Raw genomic sequence first — 18,116 nt, 5'->3', positions numbered from 1 at the left:
AAATCATCTTATTAAAAAAAAGCACAAATGGTGAGATGTCTCAGGTTCAATTTGGGTGCCCGCAACACTTCGGGCGGGTGCTTTTGGCCCCTCCCTCCACCCAATTATATAAACCTTAAACTTACACCATTTCATAAATTAAAACCACAACGAGTAACAGAACACAAAAGCATAAACTCTAAAATACTAGGTCCCAGATTTGATTCCCGCAAGAATTGGAATCCATAATTATTGAATTTGGATTAATAAAAGTATATATAACAAGTATGTCGGGCTTTAGGCCTCTTTATATGTCAACACTTTGTGCCGTCAAATGAAGACCCAAATATAAAATTTAATTCGAACTAGGAAGTAGAATCCATGATAATTAAACTTATAAATAATAAGTTTGTCGGGACTTAGGGCTTAGGCATATTTCATTTGTAGTTTAACTTCAAAAAAAAATCGAGTTATGAATTAAGCCTAGTTAATCTATACAATATCATTTTTTTTCCCAACTTTTAATGGCTGACTCGCTTGAGTGAAGGTTTTTTGACATTTTTGAGTCACACGATTCAGACACAGATGAGACATATTTAGATAGTGAAAAAAATACGGACATCATATGTTTTCTTATTTTAACTTCAACAAATTTGATAATTTAATTTATGAGATCCAAATCTAACCATTGACTCCTAATTTGCTTTTTGCCCTTCAAAATTAATGATAATTGATAAGGTCAACTAAAAATAGATAGGTATACCTCCGTGGTATCATAGCCCAATAAGATGAGACAACTTACCAAAGTACAAGCCGTAGTACCGGATCAAGAAAAAGAAGGAGTTATTAGTTATGTTCATTAGGGTTATCTCAACAAATTAAATAGTTACCAATTGGTTGCATAACTGCCAATTCTTGCTTCCTAATCTTGACCATTAAGAAATCAACAAAATCCTGATCGTTGGTTTCCATTTCTTGGCAGATTCAGATTCTCAACTGAATCAGTGTTCTCAAGAACAATATCAAGGAAAGTTAATCAAAATAGAGATTGGTGTTTAGATATAATGGATACTTCAGAAACTGGTCAATCCAATAATTTTCAGGTTAGTCTTTGTGTTCTTATCACTTCTTCTTCTTTTTTCTTGATTACCATCAAAATCAAATCTATCTGTGATTTTGATTATGTATTTTGATTATGTATTTTGATATTATGTATTTTGATATTATGTATTTTGATTACCATCAAAATCAAAATCAAAATCAAAATCAAATCTATCTGTGATTTTGATTATGTATTTTGATATTATGTATTTTGATTATGTATTTTGATATTTTGATTATGTATTTTGTATTTTAGATATAATTTTCAGGTTAGTCTTTGAGTGAAGGTTTTTTTGATATTTTCGAGTCACGCGATTCAGACCATTAAGAAATCAAGGAAAGTTAATCAAAATAGAGATTCAGATTCTCAACTGAATCAGTGTTCTCAAGAACAATATCAAGGAAAGTTAATCAAAATAGAGATTGGTGTTTAGATATAATGGATACTTCAAACTGGTCAATCCAATAATTTTCAGGTTAGTCTTTGTGTTCTTATCACTTCTTCTTCTTTTTTCTTGATTACCATCAAAATCAAATCTATCTGTGATTTTGATTATGTATTTTGATTATGTATTTTGATATTATGTATTTTGATATTATGTATTTTGATTACCATCAAAATCAAAATCAAAATCAAAATCAAATCTATCTGTGATTTTGATTATGTATTTTGATATTATGTATTTTGATTATGTATTTTGATATTTTGATTATGTATTTTGTATTTTAGATATAATTTTCAGGTTAGTCTTTGAGTGAAGGTTTTTTTGATATTTTCGAGTCACGCGATTCAGACCATTAAGAAATCAAGGAAAGTTAATCAAAATAGAGATTCAGATTCTCAACTGAATCAGTGTTCTCAAGAACAATATCAAGGAAAGTTAATCAAAATAGAGATTGGTGTTTAGATATAATGGATACTTCAAACTGGTCAATCCAATAATTTTCAGGTTAGTCTTTGTGTTCTTATCACTTCTTCTTCTTTTTTCTTGATTACCATCAAAATCAAATCTATCTGTGATTTTGATTATGTATTTTGATTATGTATTTTGATATTATGTATTTTGATTATGATTATGTATTTTGATTACCATCAAAATCAAAATCAAAATCAAAATCAAATCTATCTGTGATTTTGATTATGTATTTTGATATTTTGATTATGTATTTTGATATTTTGATTATGTATTTTGTATTTTAGATATAATTTTCAGGTTAGTCTTTGAGTGAAGGTTTTTTGATATTTTCGAGTCACGCGATTCAGACCATTAAGAAATCAAGGAAAGTTAATCAAAATAGAGATTCAGATTCTCAACTGAATCAGTGTTCTCAAGAACAATATCAAGCAAAGTTAATCAAAATAGAGATTGGTGTTTAGATATAATGGATACTTCAGAAACTGGTCAATCCAATAATTTTCAGGTTAGTCTTTGTGTTCTTATCACTTGTTCTTCTTTTTTCTTGATTACCATCAAAATCAAATCTATTTGTGATTTTGATTATGTAGGTGGGTTTCCTGCAGATCGAAGAAGCCACCATTGAGGAAATTCAATTAGCTTTTCAACAAGGAGAACTAACATCGACAGAACTAGTCAAGCATTACTTAACTTCCATTGAATTGCATAAAGATCTCCGTGCAGTAATTGAAGTAAATCAAGATGCTATTCAAGAAGCTGAAGATGCCGATAAGAATCGAAATCTTGGAGTTGGAAGCTCCAGCGGGGAATCAAGAATGCTTCAAGGGATTCCAATTTTGTTGAAAGATAACATTGCTACGAAAGACAAACTCCAAACCACATCTGGTTCTCTTGCTCTGGTTCATTCGGTTGTTCGTGAAGATGCTAGAGTTGTTCAAAAGTTAAAAGAAGCCGGGGCCATTATTTTAGGCAAAGCGAATCTCAGTGAATGGTGTCTTTCGAGATCGATGAATTGTCCTGATGGTTGGAGTGCTAGAGGTGGTACTGTTAAAGTGAGTGATTCTTGACTTTTTTTCTATTTTTTCAGTCATGATTCTCATGACAATGTCTAAATACTTATGTATATTATCTTTCTTCAACAATTTTAATCAGAACCCATATGCGCCTAAGAAATCACCTGGTGGTTCAAGCTCTGGTTCTGCAGTTAGTGTTGCTGCAAACCTAGTCATGGTTTCTCTTGGAACTGATACTGTTGGCTCAATAACGAACCCGGCCTGCCTTAATTGTGTTGTGGGTATTAAACCAACTGTGGGTCTCACAAGTAGGTCTGGGGTTATTCCTATCAGTCTTAGACAAGATAGTGTTGGGTAAGTTTCTCTCGCTCTCTCCTCTGTATGTCTCTGGTGTATGTTGTTGAATGACCTAAGTCACCTAATCCAACTCATTTACAGTCCCATAGGAAGGACAGTATCTGATGCCGTGCATGTATTGGATGCAATCGTTGGTAATGACCCTAAGGACGGACTTACGAAGGAAGTATCACGATTTATTCCAGAAGATGGATACAAGCAATTCTTGAAAGGAGATGGACTCGCTGGCAAGTGGATAGGAAACTTATGGCATTACTGCAGGCACCATTATTATGCTTCTCCGATTGAAACTCTTTATCAGCAATCTCTTATTACTTTGAGGTAAATGAAAGTTTACTAATAAAACTCTTTATCAGCAATTACTAAACCCTTTAGCTGATTAAATTTACACATGATGTTTCTTTGTCTGATAAGCAATATGGGAGCTGCCATTATACCCATTGAGATACCTGAATACGAAACATTCTTAAAAGATATGACTTATAACGAAGTGGTAGCTATTGGATACGAGTTGAAGCGTGATCTCAACGATTACTTGTCTAATTTGGTTGAGTCGAATGTCAGAACATTATCTGATATCATTGACTTCAACAAAGCTAATAAAGAAGTAAGTCTTTTCAAGAAACTTGTCAGAACTCTTCATTAAAAGAACATGTTTAGTTTGTTAATATTTATACGAAACGAATTGATTGGCCTTTTTTTTTGTAGGAAAAAGTTAGAGAATATGGGCAAAATACTTTTCTCTCAGCGGTGGATACAAACCTACATGATAGGGAGTATTTTGAAGCATTGAATCAGTTGAGAAGAGTTGATCAAGTTTTTGAGAAGCTGATGGTTGACGAAAAGCTTGACGCGGTGGTGATTCCGGAATTTCGTCTTACAAACATATTAGGAATTGGAGGGTACCCTAGAATCAATGTGCCTGCCGGGTTTAACGATAACATCCCTTTCGGGATCTCATTCAGTGGACTCAAAGGATCTGAACCTGTACTGATTGAGATTGCCTATGCATTTGAACAAGCAACCAAGTTTAGGAAGCCACCAGAGCCTCCAATAACTAAGAAGAAGAATCCTATGAAGAAACTTAAAGATTATATGAAGCCTGTGAAGAAATTCAAAGATTATGTTGTAAAGAAAGTATTCAAGTTTTAGTACTTTGGGTCGTGTCTTTGTTATATGGGAGTTATTCGAACTATAGTGCTTTATATTCTCATACATTACACGGTTAATAAAATAGAAACATATGAATTTTGAGTACATACTGATTTTGATTTTAATATCTTTTCACTCTTCATCAACTAAACTCAGTTTAAACCAGAGATATGAATCGATATTTCGACCCACCATTTACCTACTTTAGGCTTAACAACCTTCAGCGGGATGCATCGGATTGGATTTTAATTCTTTACCTATTCGGGGAAAACATATATATTCAAACCGAAATGCTACTTAGCACATCTTATTTATAGAAGCAACTGACTGCCCACGATTAGATTTCCAGATCCCATGCTTGGAAATCTAATTTTGTTATTGAAACAATAGTATGAGCAAATATTATGCAAATCAAACTTTAATAAGACTAGGGTATAGCCCGTGCCTCCGGCACGGATGCTCTTGTAGAGCACTTTGTATGATGTAGCAACCCAAGATATTAGAAATTCACTTCTAGCCTGCGATTATTAATTTGAGTTTCACAATATAATCTGAAATGGAACCTACAGGTAAATGATATTGGACGATTTATTCTATTAAGGAATGTACAATTTTCTGATAAACCGATGCATATTCTACACAAAATTTACATGAAGTTCTGGAAAACTGTATTTCTTTTACATAAAATTGAACAAAAGGATATCGTCAACTGACATCCTTTTCCGACTCTTACGTTCTAACTAACTAAGTACACAAAAATAACAGACTCACCCAATGGCAGAGAAATTATACCACTAATCTCCGTCGATGTATCCGAAAAACTAAACTCTTTTCATGTCTTCGTTGATTTAAAACTGGATTGCCTCCTTTGAAACAAATGAAATGGAGTAGTTGCAGAATCAGAGGGTGTCAGAGTTCTTTTTCTCTGTCCGAGGCTTGGAAGCAAACATCTTCAAGATCTGAAATGGAAGCAAAAAAACCTTTTCAAATGATTTCATATCTTTTTAACATATTATACTGATTTAAACATAAAAAAAACTCTTTCATTGAATCATATTTTTATACCAACAACCAACCTCTATTCCTTTCAAAAAAAAAAAAACAACCAACCTCTATTGGTGATTAAGTGGGATCAAATGTTACAAAGTGTATAGTACAGCCTGAGGGCGTAATTTCTTGTCTCGCAACCAAAAAAACTCTCTGGTTGAATCATATTCTGATGCGAACAGCCAGCCTCTTTTGGTGAGCAAATAAATATGAAATATCAAGTCTACGAAAGAAAGTCTAAACACTGGTCGTTTGCTCGATTACAATGTGTGTGGTTGATCACTTAAACTTTAAACTCAAAATAGTGTAGCATCCAAGAACTCACATGACGAAACTCTATATAAGAGTAACAAACATTCATCTATCTTTAAACTAAGATAATGGTTAGCAAAAATCGCTTACCAATCTCTCCACAAATCCACCTGACTATGCTATTTTCAACTCAACTACATTATAAGAGTAACAAACACCATAAACTCACTGAAGCAAGGTTTCTCAAAAGCAAAACATTAAAAGAAGTAAAAGTATTAACAACCAAAACGCATTGGAGATCAAATTTCATTAGATTACATTGATAAAGCAAAGAAATTGACAATTGTTCATGGAAATAATGTCAACGTGAAGTCTCACATGTTCTCCATAAAACAAAATTGAAAAAGATGAATGAAACAGATCTTTTCGATTTTAAAAAGAAAATCCTAACCTTAAACACAATCAAAACTGACCAAGAACAGTAAAATCAATCAAAACTAAAATTGGATTTGGAAGATAAAATCTCACATGGATATAGAAATCAATGCACCTATATATTCATTTCTATCATTAATCCAATTTCAGAGAAATTGATTTGTAAGAGAATCCTGATCTTCCAAGCTAATGTTTCAATTTAAGTGTCATTCAGAAATATATGGTTTAGTGTTTTCTTCAGCAAAAACACTAAATCGCATCACTGTGGACAGTTAAACCATTGTGCACTATTTTTATGGTTGAGTAAATGAACATAACAATCTAAACTGAAAGATTGAAAGTAAACAATCAGATGTAAATTTTGCTTCAATTCAGAGAATGAAAGGGCACACATATAAGAACTCCGATCAAATCAGTTAGATTTTAAAAAGCTTGAAGAATTGGAAAGAGAAGCACCTTTGATTAGGTAAGCAAAAAAATTTGAGATGGATAAAGAACACAAGGGTGATACGTGATACGATTTCTAGAAATTCTCATGGAGATGTGAAGCATTTTTCGATTCTACCCCAGTTAGTCATAAACCCTACACATATATACAGAAATACAATATTATTGAAGCGATGGAGTAAAAACACAAGCGAAGAGCTAAATTTACATACTACATAGATGTAAACTACAAAATCGTAAATGATAGAAACAAATGTGAGAAGATGGACTTCCTATTCGAAACCCTAAATTGATTAGTTACAAAATGAGGTAAGGAGGGACACATACCTGCCAGCAGTGGTTCGGTTTTGAAGCCCTAAATTAATTAATCCATAACCCCAAATCAAAATCCTAAGTTCTTAAACATAGAGAAGATACAAACAGAGGTATATGTTACGGAAGATATAGACAGTTCATGAGAGAGACAACCATGGAGATACTTACGGGAAATTTCTGATTCATGGTTGGTCAAAGCATTTCTCATCTCTTTCAACAAAAAAAAAGGCATTTCTCATCTCAAACCTTAAATAAGGATTTTCAATGGAGTGTTTGAAAGGAAAAGAAAAGAATGCGGTACTAACCTCTACGAGTATTTGTTCAAATGCAACAGCAAGGAGGTATTCATAAACCAAAAACTGACGTAAACTTAGAATAAAAGGTAAAGAAGGAGCGTGGATACTGTGACGAAAAACTCACATAAACTTACAATCTATTATACTAAATTAATGCGTTAATTACAGGAAGAATATAGCAAAAAAGAGTTAAATTGATTCATTACTTCAAGGAAATATATATAGTAAAGACATAGAAACGTAAATGCGGAACCAATGCATACGATTAAAAACTACAAAAATTCAAGTATGAGTGCATCATCCACGACGCCCTTTAGATGCATCCGGAACTGAAACTGTTGTCAATAGGTAGATAAGTTTGTTGGTATTGGCATGGACACCCAGGAGAGTGAATTTTCGGTTGAATGGTGCACAATAAAAGTTTCAACTCTTGAGTATATGGATACTAAATACCTAACCCTAAACCCTAATATCATCAACTAATCAAGTAAGCAAGCAAATCAAATCAAATCATAAAACGACCAATCTATGAACCGAAAACCTTATGGAAGTCCAAAATTTAGGTAGCAGAGAGCCAAAAATTAAAAAACAACAATTTTGTGGAGAACTTGATTGGAGGGACTAATTAATGAGAGAGCATGAAGGAATTTTTGCTTACAGATTGGATTTGTTCATCAAATATCTTGCCTGATAAATTACCCCCACATATTGAAGTTAAAGATTGATGGAAATTGGAGATATATTTACCCATATCTTAGAGAGGCAGACGAAAGATGGGGAGTAATTTCCTACCTTGAGAAGCTTGACTCTTTTGAGAGATTATTTCTTGTGAAGATTTCTGTCATGAATATTTAGAAATTAAATTCTCTAAAACCCAAAGATTGAAGTTGAAGATTGAAAGAAACTGAGGAGTGATTTACCCAGATTTACGAAAAAGTGGTTTCTTCAGTGAAGATATATGCAGAAATTTCAGCATGGGAAAGCTTAAGATCTGAGAATTTTTTTCTGCCATGAAGATTTGGAGATGGATGAAGATTTAGGGAAGGATGAAGAAGAAGAAATCGTTTTATGACCGGGATCCGAGAAGGTATGTCCGTTCAGAAGGAGAGGACACCCAATGATGTCCTTTGACCAGATGTGTCCCTTGAGAAGATGTGTCTCTTAATAGGAATCCAATGGTTTATAGCAATGAGTCACTCAATCCGGTGGTGGATGAGAGTGCTGACGTGGATTGAACGGCTGGATTTATCCAGGTGTTTGTCCCGGTCAGCACCCATCCACCTATTTTATTATATAGATATTATATGTACATATATAATATTTGAGACAAGGCCTATGTGTGATTATGAATACGAAACATTTACCAATGATGTTTCTTTGTCTGTTAAGCAATATGGGAGCTTCCATTATACCCATTGAGATACCTGAATACGAAACATTCTTAAGGGATATGGTTTATAACGAAGTGGTAGCTGTTCGGTACGAGTTGAAGCGTGATCTAAACAATTACTTGTCTAATTTGGTCGAGTCAAATGTCAAAACATTATCTGAAATCATTGCCTTCAATAAAGCTGTTAAAGAAGTAAGTCTTTTCAAGAAACTCGTCGGAACTCTTTATTAGAAGAACAACTTTAGTTTGTTAATATATAAACGCAACGAACTGATCGGTCTTTTTTTGTAGGAAAAACTTAAAGAATATGGCCAAGATGCTTTTCTCTTAGCAGATGATACAAACCCACAAGATAGCGAATATTATGAAGCATTGAGTAAGTTGAAAAGAGTTGATCAAGTATTTGAGAAACTGATGTTTGACGAAAAGCTTGATGCTGTCGTGATTCCAGAGTTTTGTCTTACAAACATATTAGCAATTGGAGGGTACCCTAGAATCAATGTGCCTGCCGGGTTTAACGATAACATCCCTTTTGGGATCTCATTCAGTGGACTCAAAGGATCTGAACCTAAACTGATTGAGATTGCCTATGCATTTGAACAAGCAACCAAGTTTAGGAAGCCACCAGAGCCTCCAATAACTAAGAAGAAGAATCCTATGAAGAAACTTAAAGATTATATGAAGCCTGTGAAGAAATTCAAAGATTATGTTGTAAAGAAAGTATTCAAGTTTTAGTACTTTGGGTCGTGTCTTTGTTATATGGGAGTTATTCGAACTATAGTGCTTTATATTCTCATACATTACACGGTTGTGAAAATAGAAACATATGAATTTTGAGTACATGCTGATTTTAATATCTTTTCATGCTGATTTTTAGTATTTCGACCCACCATTTACCTACTTTAGGCTTAACAACCTTCAGCGGGATGCATCGGATTGGATTTTAATTCTTTACCAATTCGGCTGTTCTTGGGTGTACTTGGGAAACATATATATTCAAACCGAAATGCTACTTGGCCCAAGTCAGGCTGATTGATTCCGACACAATGACTCTTGGGCACGGCAAATTGGTGGTTAGTTTGGGATTTTCTCCTTACGTATTTAGAGTTTTGATGTTCTTCGTTGTGTATCTGTTGTGATATCATTAGTGACCATAAATTGTGATAGCCCCACATCGCTCGCTAGTGTTCGGAGCATGGGCTATAGGTGTATGCCTGAACTTGGTAAGTAGCGAGGACTTTTGCGTGGACTCGTGGAGCCTTCATCAAAAACAAATCTGGGGGCCAAAAGCGGGGACAATATCATTAATTGATTATATAAACCTTAAATTTACACCATTTCATAAATTAAAAATCACAATGAGTAACAGAACACAAAAGCATAAGCAAATGGAGAGAGAGAGAGAGAGAGAGAGAGAGAGAGAGAGAGAAGTAAAGAGAGAGAGAGAGAGAGAAGTAAAGAGTTAGAAGAGAACCCCAAGAGAAGTCAAAACAGTAGTAAAAACTGCAGCAACCCCAAATTTGAAAGCATTCTCCCCAATCAAAGACCCACTATCAAATGGTATATTATCTAGCAGTGGTTGATGTTTCTGAGTAACTCCCCCTCCAAATTGTTGATTCAGATTTGCAGCAGGTTGGTTTAGTCCTGCTGATGATAAACCAGGCTGACTACCATCTAAACCCTGTGTCAGATCACCACCCAGTTGACCTTGTTGTTGTTGTGCATCAGCAACTGGTCCTTCTGCCGGAGCACCTAATTGATCTTGGTCATTAGGTTGTTCTACTCCTTCATCACCTACCTCTGCAGTAGAGCCCAACGGGCCGGGCACTGTTGTGGCGTTTGGTTCTTGCTGAGGTTGTTGTAGTCCTTCATCGCCTAACGCTGCACCAGAACCCAATGGGTCGGGCACTGTTGTCGTCTTCTGTTCTTCCTGGGGTTGTGCTATATCATTACCTTTCACTGCAGTAGGGTCCGATGGTCCGGATGCTACTCTGTTGTCCTGTACTTGATTAGCTAGAGCAGTGTTTACAACTGGAGCAATCGGCTGTCCGAATGGACCTCTACCACCATGAATTGGACCAGCAAAATGTGGTAGAACAGGAGATAGTCCTGGTGAACCAATGGAACCACAATTTTGATTAGAGAGTGGATTATCGCTCGCTTTCCAAACTTGGTTCCCATATTTATCTCTTACAGTCATATCACCCTTATCTAATAACTCCAATGTTTCTAAATTCTCACCATCAACATCTCCATCCCAAGCTGACCTACTTCCATCAAATATCTCAAGACCTCCATCACTAAATAGTAAGTTACATGAATTAACATTGCTTACTGGGGTGCATTCTGATTCCCACACACTTTTACTAGATTCTTGAATTTGAATATAACAGAAATCGGAACCGAACCCACCTGCACCTATAGAAGTCTCACGACGTATGAGGAAAGCCGCGTATTTCCCCGAAGGAGAAGTTAGGAATAATTGAGATGAACCAGTTGGTGTTGGTTCATGATTTGGTGGAATACTTGTTAGGAGTTGTTGTTTTGTTATCCTCTCTATTGTTCCAGCAGGAGCTAGACCTTGAGAGAGGAGAGAAAAATAAGAGAGAAAGAATATGTTAACAAGGATCATAAGAAGCTCTTTTTTAGGAGTTGTCATGATCAAGCTCCCCATTTCTTGGTTGAGAGAAAGAAAGAGAGAAATAGATGAAGATTTAGGAGGGGATGGAGAAAGAGAAGTCCATGAAAGGTTTATATAAGGATCAAAATATGGTCTCTTTTCAAATATTAAAAAAACAAAAGTAGGAGCAGTTGAGAAATATGTAGCAGTTTAGAATGAATTGAAGCAGGCCTAACCAATTCAATATCTTAAACTATTTCAAATCATTTAGTAGGTTATTCAAACAAATTGAAAATGAATTTGACACATCCATTAGGTCAAAACAAACCCTAAAATACGGGTTCTTCTTCGATAAATTTTTATTTCCGTGACTAGATCTGCTCAGTAAACTTCATCATCAGAGATTGTCTTTAAATCACATAACTCTTCTGTAACGAAAAAAATAAACACCCAAATTATTATATGAATTACATGACCCCCCCTTCCCCATAGTATACGTAAACATATACACATACTTATATATTGACATATAGAAAAGAAATACAATAGAGAAAAAGGATGAATTAGATAAAAGAAATAAAACTTAATTTGGTGATGTTTTTTCGAATCTATCGGCTATATCCACCTTGTCGGTAGTCCTTCCGTCCTCCCTGATTGAAGTACTACTGCCGCACCTTCTCGAACTCAATTCTTCAACTGTCTCTATCTTTTCCTTGCCTAATGATAACTCCCGACTTTTACTTGTTCCCGGGTTTGATCTTCTTGAGCGTACTTCTTCAGATAGTTCTTGATCTACTTGAGAAAGCTTAAGTATATGATTGGCAGTTTCACTTGATTCCGCTTTAGGTTGTTTTGGTTGGACTTCTAATTGCAAGACCAACTCCTTGCGCTTTAGGGGTCGACCAGGTACTATTGGCTTCAAACCATAGTATTTTTGTCTGAGCTGGCTCATTAAATAGTGTAGCAACGCCACAAGTTCAAGGATGTAAGATTCTGTCTTCTTCTTGTCAGCGTGATAGAGTGTTTGAAGACGGATATAGTTATTTTGTGCAGATTTCCAGTTCAACGATTTACTGTGACAGTTGGGATCCAATACGATAAGAAATTGGCTGAAAATTTTATGAATGAAAAGAGACACGAGAATAGCGGTGAGAACTTACCATGAAGTTGCCCACTCTCCAACTGTTCCAAAACCTTGATGAGATCTGAGCGAAACAGCAAAAGGATAATATATCAACAAAAGCTTAAAGGTCAAACTCTTCGTAAAAACTGAACTAGCACTAGCACATATAGGCAATGACTAACAATGAACAAACATATTTGACCTACTTGGCTGTAGTTGCAGCTATGGGGATAAGCCAGTGGAGAGTTTTTTCCATCTCAGCTCTGATTTGGAGTTCTGTGAGCTGCAGAAATTCACATTTAGGCATATAAGTTAAGAACAATCGAGAGAAAATGATATTCATTGGTACACTGAAAGGATCAAGCATTTTACCTCCTTGGATTGAACAATTTGTAGTTGAGATCGAAGCCCTGCCTTAACAGCTGATGGTAATCCATGATATAGCCTGTCTCTTGCATTAGGGGGAAGTGAATATGGTCGAGAGACCTAAACAAATGGTTTTCAAACATAATATCAATACCAAATTACAACAGCATAGCTGCTTAAAGTTAAAACAGATTGTATATGTGGGTCATGCATTCGTCACGAGATTTTTGTCTCTCACGGACTTTCTAATCAAATCTTGATCGTTTTCAAAAGATTAAAAGAAACTAGATGTGGTACTCACAACACACATGATCTCCTCGATCTGACTGATAATGTTTGCATAGTGCAACGCCAGACCTGATGTTCCAAGTCTTTGAGGACTATCAAGCGGCTCAACTAGAGCGTCATCTGTCATTGTATGACCCCTTGTTGTTAGAAAAACCATTCAAAGAAAGCAATTCTCAGTAGTTCCCTTATCTCAGAACAAAGACAATTTAGGCTGGGTTTAAAATTGCTTTTCTAATAGAGAAAATATGTTCTTTATTAACACATACCACTATCATTAAACGCTTCTGAAATCTCTTGATGTATTAATTTAACAACTTCAACAAGTTTTTCGATGACCTACAGTGGAAATATGGAATGGCAACATTAGCGTTCCGGGGAGCTAGTTTTGATGCAAAGTAAAGTGAGTAATATATCGGATTTGTTGAAAAGAGAAAAATGCTGGTAGTGATTCAAGAAAATGTAAGTGTCCGATGGAAATATACCTCATCCAGATTTTTGGACCAGAGAGATTTCTTTTTCAAACTCCATACTAGCTTCTTTTGTTGATTAAGCTCCATTTTAAGCATCGTGAGACTATCTCCTAAAAGACACAAACAACAAGCTAGATAAGACAATATAATAGGAAACGGGAAACATAATAAAAAACCAAGAAAACATAGTAATTCTAAATTATGAAAAAAAAAATTCGAAAATACACGACTTAAAAGCATGTGAAAGAAGTTACAATAGAACTTAAGGCAGATTTTGTAGTTTCAAACGATAAACATATATGTGATACTAATGAAATGGCATCACATATTGCTTTATTCTACACGTTACTAATAACGACAAGGCTTGGCGAAATGAAAATGACGATAAATATGTTATGTCCAGATCTTTGAGAAGGTAGTAACAAGAGAAGATGACAAGTTTTCACCTTTCCCAAGGATTTGAGAGGACTCTACTTCCTCAAGCTTACGCTGATATTCTCGTTCAAACTTGTCCAGTGCGTGCAATTCATGGTACAACTCCTACACGTAGAAGTCAGTTAGATCTCGACTAGGAAAAGGTGTAGTTTTACAAACATGTACTCGGTACTCCTGACGGAAGTCCTATCCGTTGGTAGAGAGGAACAGAAAGTAAGCTAATGTTCTTCCATGATTCAACCAGTTTGACTAATAAACAAATTCTTGTAGATTTGAATGGTTTCATGAAGATTTACTTACAGAACTATATTGAGCCAAAGTCTGAAGTTCGCCCATTATTATTTTTGCATCTTCTTTAGACGTCTTGTACGTGGTGTTAACATCTGAATGCAATCTGAAAGGTCAACAAGAACTTGAGGAACTGCACGATCTAAGCAAATGAAAGCGTAAGTTTTAAATGGTACAAGTATATACCTTACTTTTCAAAATAGAGACCTAGGTTGTGCCATTGTGGATCTTTACAAAGAGTCCCAAACCGAACAACTTCTTTCAAGAAATTATCGAACTCCTCCCTGTAAAAGTCGAATATCCATGTAAACAAATGATCTTATAAAACCAAAAAACTCAAAGAAGTCTCTAAAACTAGTTAGTCTGGCTAGCTACCTTTTGTCTGCTGCAGCAATTCTTAGCAACTCCACCATATCAGTAGAAACCAATTGTTGAACTCCATTTGAATGTAAAATCTTTTCTTTCAGGAGACGGAGATTCTCCGTTGAAAGTGCTCGGAAAATGTTTGCACCTTTTGTGAGAGTACAAGCTATCTCAAATGCGAAAATAGATATATCACTTCCTCTTGATGATGTCCCGGAAACAAACGTGCTGTTGCATTTCAAACTTAACATGGTATTTCCTAGTGCTTCTGAAACTCCTGGAGGCTCCTCCGAACCAACTACGCCGAATGATTGCTGTACCTAAGAAAGCAACATATGTGACCAAATAAGATATACACGCACACCACAATCTTACTAAAGAACGACATATTACATTAAAAAGCAAGCCTACGACCAAAAGGTTTATTAACTGACTTCCTATTTGCCATAATTACCCGGTCTAGAATGGTGCTAGGACGAATACCCCATCTACTATTGTTGTTGGTCTACCTTTAAAAGGCTAAAAAAATTCCTCACAATTCCACCTCCACGATCCCCCCTATCAACCTGTATGCCCATATATGTTGGATCCATCACATGAATCTATTCACTCTACAAAGTACTCCTATATTCTGTCACGTGTCAACACACGTTTTTACACTCTCTATACACCACATGAATCTTCTCACGTTCTTCCATCGATCTTCTTAGTCTTAGAATGCTAAAACTTTAGTATATGATATTGCACTTTTGATTTCCTTTCATTTGGCGAACTCTATGTCCATTATACGACCTAGTGTTTCTAAATCCTAGTTCACTCTACACCCATGCATCCGTGGTCAAGTGTCGCTACCTAACCAAACTAACATTGTTTTTTCATGTGAACTAGTATATATTCAATCGAAATTATCGACAAGATAATAATGGAAGGAGAATAGTTTACCTTGTTCTTAGGCAGTGTCTTGGAAGAAGTTGGTTGTACAGGTGAGCATAATAACATCCCAACACAATCATAGTTATTTCTTTGGAAAGCATCAAAGTCGGAATAATGGCGGGAAGATAATGAATCCTTGTTATTAGACGACGAGTTATTGAAGCAATTCTTTCCTTTGAGTATTTGAGGATAGTCTATATCATCTGAACCTCTTAAAGCTGCTCCACCAGAACAAACTCCTCCCATGATGTTTCTTTCTTCTCACTTAAAATCTCACCGGCCACCTATTCAGCCCAAAATTTAGAGAAAATAAATCGTCTGCCTGGAGCGGGCGGAAGGAGAGAGAGAGAGAGTTTTAGAGGGATGGTAAGAGAGAAATTTAAGAATAGAGACAGAAAAGGTAAGAATTTGATTTGGAGAGGGAGATGAGTTTTTGAAACAATAAAATGCAGAGAGAGGTAGAGAGGGAGGAGGGAGAGTCGTCGCAGGTTTGGAAAGAGTACTTGAAAGAAGAAAGGATTTAGTTGGTCCCACTTTCCCTCTCTAAAAACGTCTGACTATCTTCATGTCAAAATCATACCCTTTTCCCATCAACATTACCTTATTTACAATACCACCACTCTCTTTCTTAGCTGTCCCGCGACTTTGTTCAAGTCAAAATTCCCATTACGCCATTACAAAATTCAAATTTATATTTTATTATTAAAAAAAAATAAAGAAAAAAAAAACATTCCCTAAAATACAACTAAAAATGTTATCTCTTCTTTCCCTTTTTTGATAAATTGTAAATCTATTTTAGGTTTTTCTTTTACTCCATAAGCTCAATAACTACTCTCACAAAGATATGTCCGGTCTTATAGACCCTTTACTCCTATAGATGCATACCCTTAAGGCTATCTTATAGGTATGAGAGTCTGTATATTCTCAATTCTACCTTATTTGTGCTACATTTTAATAAATTATATATTTTTAATTTCATGAGAATCGAACTTGTTACTTATGGAATATAGGAGTGTTCAACCATTGCACTAAGTGGTGGTGGGCATAACTAACAATGTTGATTTTAAATGAGTAAGTTCCAAAATTACCCATTTATGCACATATTCGTTTGGTCGAGTAGTTTTTAGGTCTGGGCAAACATCTTTCCAACAAAATGTAATGTGAGCGAGCTAAATAATCTTGTGTCTACGCGGTTTACACATTTTCTAAGTAATTCTCACTAAATGAATTCATGGAAGTTTCCACGAGCACACTAGTAGATATTATAGAGGAGATAAAACTAGAATTATTAGACTCTAGAGGACTTAATGTATACCTTTTTTGTAGATTTTCTGTTTAAGATTGGGGCTTTTTAACCCGTTGACTAATGCAAAAAAGAGAATCAAATAGATACTTTACATAGTATCACTCGTTTAAACATATCAAAAAATTAAAGAGAAAGATAATAAGAAAAATATTTAGTTTTATTTAATATCATTTTAGCGTAAGTCAAGAAAATATTAGGAGGGAAATGACACGACCTTTTGGTAATGATGAATTTTATAAATTAAAATTTGAATGGACTTTACAACATTCTTGATAAAAGAAACTTGAAATTATGTCACATAGATTTGATAGGCTTTTAAAGATTACAACATGTAGATAACTCAATTTCTTATCGGTTGCAAGTGTTCACCTTATCCCCATATTCAACCCATAAAATAGCATGGTTCGTGCTACTTTAACGACAAAAATCAAATTGTCTTTCGTAAGTCATATGAGTTTGTTCTCTACTGATAGTTGAATTTACTTAATTATCTAATGCCCAAAAACACAAAGATAGAGCTATTTATGAGTAATTGACATTTATTTTGATAAAAAAAAAAAAATAAGTAGTTGACTTAAGAAAAAACAATTACTAATTGTTAACAAATTACTACTAAGTCACCTAGGACATTTTTGTCATTGTCCAGTTAGGACTTTTTGTTATATTAAAGAGAGGGAATATTCCATTGCTCTCAAAAAAATATTAAAATTTTAGTCAACTAATAAAATGAAAAGATTTACTGTACGTGTCAAAAGTTCATTAGTCGTCTAGTGAAACAACATTTTCCACAATGGGAGAAGTTAACCATGATACACGCAAATGAAGGTTCTAATTGTAAAGCAATATAAAAACATTTGAATCGTGTTAGCTTATCCAGTTGTGATTTTTGTGATGGTTAACATTTTGACAATTTTGACAATTCCAAGTTTTTGGACAGAAATAAATAAGAAAATCCAACGCAGAAAACAGAAACATGAAGCGAAAATAAATCAACCAGCGGTTTATAAACTTAGCAATATGCTAACGACCGAAGCAATTTTACATGTATATTCATTTTTGTAGGTTTATGTGCTTTGTGTTGTTGCCGTAATAATATAATATAAACAAAATTTACCATTTTAACAAAAATAATATTTCTCGAGTTTATCTCTCTATTATGCACAAGAAGCTAATAGCTTAACAATTTTTGAATCCACAAATAACTCGGTAAAGTTGAGGATTTG

General features: G+C 34.8%; 3 protein-coding genes and 1 long non-coding RNA gene across 7 annotated transcripts; 2 read left to right on the top strand and 2 right to left on the bottom strand.

Moving 5' to 3' along the window:
* The first annotated feature begins 701 nt into the window (after nt 1–701).
* LOC147533662 (putative amidase At4g34880) lies at nt 702–4,661 on the top strand. Of its 3 annotated transcripts, XM_086646067.1 has the most exons (9): nt 702–1,082; nt 1,444–1,556; nt 1,811–2,030; nt 2,282–2,502; nt 2,588–3,049; nt 3,150–3,364; nt 3,449–3,688; nt 3,782–3,974; nt 4,076–4,661. In XM_086646067.1, the coding sequence occupies exons 4-9, from the start codon at nt 2,464–2,466 to the stop codon at nt 4,517–4,519; spliced, it is 1,593 nt and encodes a 530-aa protein (XP_086502193.1). In that variant the 5' UTR covers nt 702–1,082; nt 1,444–1,556; nt 1,811–2,030; nt 2,282–2,463; the 3' UTR covers nt 4,520–4,661. The 3 variants fall into 3 exon arrangements, with proteins under 3 accessions (XP_086502193.1, XP_086502194.1, XP_086502195.1); XM_086646069.1 differs by lacking the exons at nt 702–1,082; nt 1,444–1,556 and having other exon boundaries at nt 1,910–2,030; nt 2,603–3,049; XM_086646068.1 differs by lacking the exons at nt 1,444–1,556; nt 1,811–2,030; nt 2,282–2,502 and having other exon boundaries at nt 965–1,082; nt 2,603–3,049.
* Nucleotides 4,662–5,089: 428 nt separating this feature from the next.
* Nucleotides 5,090–8,467, bottom strand: LOC147533661 (uncharacterized). Of its 2 annotated transcripts, XR_015227306.1 has the most exons (3): nt 8,232–8,457; nt 6,710–8,149; nt 5,090–5,478 (listed from the first exon to the last, which is right to left on the bottom strand). It is a non-coding gene; the product is annotated as an uncharacterized LOC147533661 (long non-coding RNA). The 2 variants fall into 2 exon arrangements; XR_015227305.1 differs by having other exon boundaries at nt 5,090–8,149; nt 8,232–8,467.
* Nucleotides 8,468–8,704: 237 nt separating this feature from the next.
* On the top strand, nt 8,705–9,497 carry LOC147533660 (putative amidase At4g34880). The gene is made up of 2 exons (XM_086646070.1): nt 8,705–8,893; nt 8,993–9,497. The coding sequence occupies exons 1-2, from the start codon at nt 8,705–8,707 to the stop codon at nt 9,434–9,436; spliced, it is 633 nt and encodes a 210-aa protein (XP_086502196.1). The 3' UTR covers nt 9,437–9,497.
* Nucleotides 9,498–11,671: 2,174 nt separating this feature from the next.
* Nucleotides 11,672–15,833, bottom strand: LOC147533659 (protein PSK SIMULATOR 1-like). The gene is made up of 12 exons (XM_086650053.1): nt 15,597–15,833; nt 14,667–14,974; nt 14,483–14,575; nt 14,304–14,397; nt 14,015–14,108; nt 13,581–13,678; nt 13,359–13,434; nt 13,112–13,218; nt 12,817–12,930; nt 12,651–12,727; nt 12,482–12,526; nt 11,672–12,394 (listed from the first exon to the last, which is right to left on the bottom strand). The coding sequence occupies exons 1-12, from the start codon at nt 15,831–15,833 to the stop codon at nt 11,905–11,907; spliced, it is 1,833 nt and encodes a 610-aa protein (XP_086506179.1). The 3' UTR covers nt 11,672–11,904.
* Between the last annotated feature and the right edge of the window lie 2,283 nt (nt 15,834–18,116).

This window comes from Eschscholzia californica, unplaced genomic scaffold (assembly GCF_041429995.1).
Source record: "Eschscholzia californica isolate CP2 unplaced genomic scaffold, dmEscCali1.0.p SCAF_6, whole genome shotgun sequence".
Lineage (NCBI taxonomy): Eukaryota > Viridiplantae > Streptophyta > Magnoliopsida > Ranunculales > Papaveraceae > Eschscholzia > Eschscholzia californica.
Note: the sequence above shows the minus strand (reverse complement) of the source record. Positions and strands in the feature narration are given on the sequence as shown.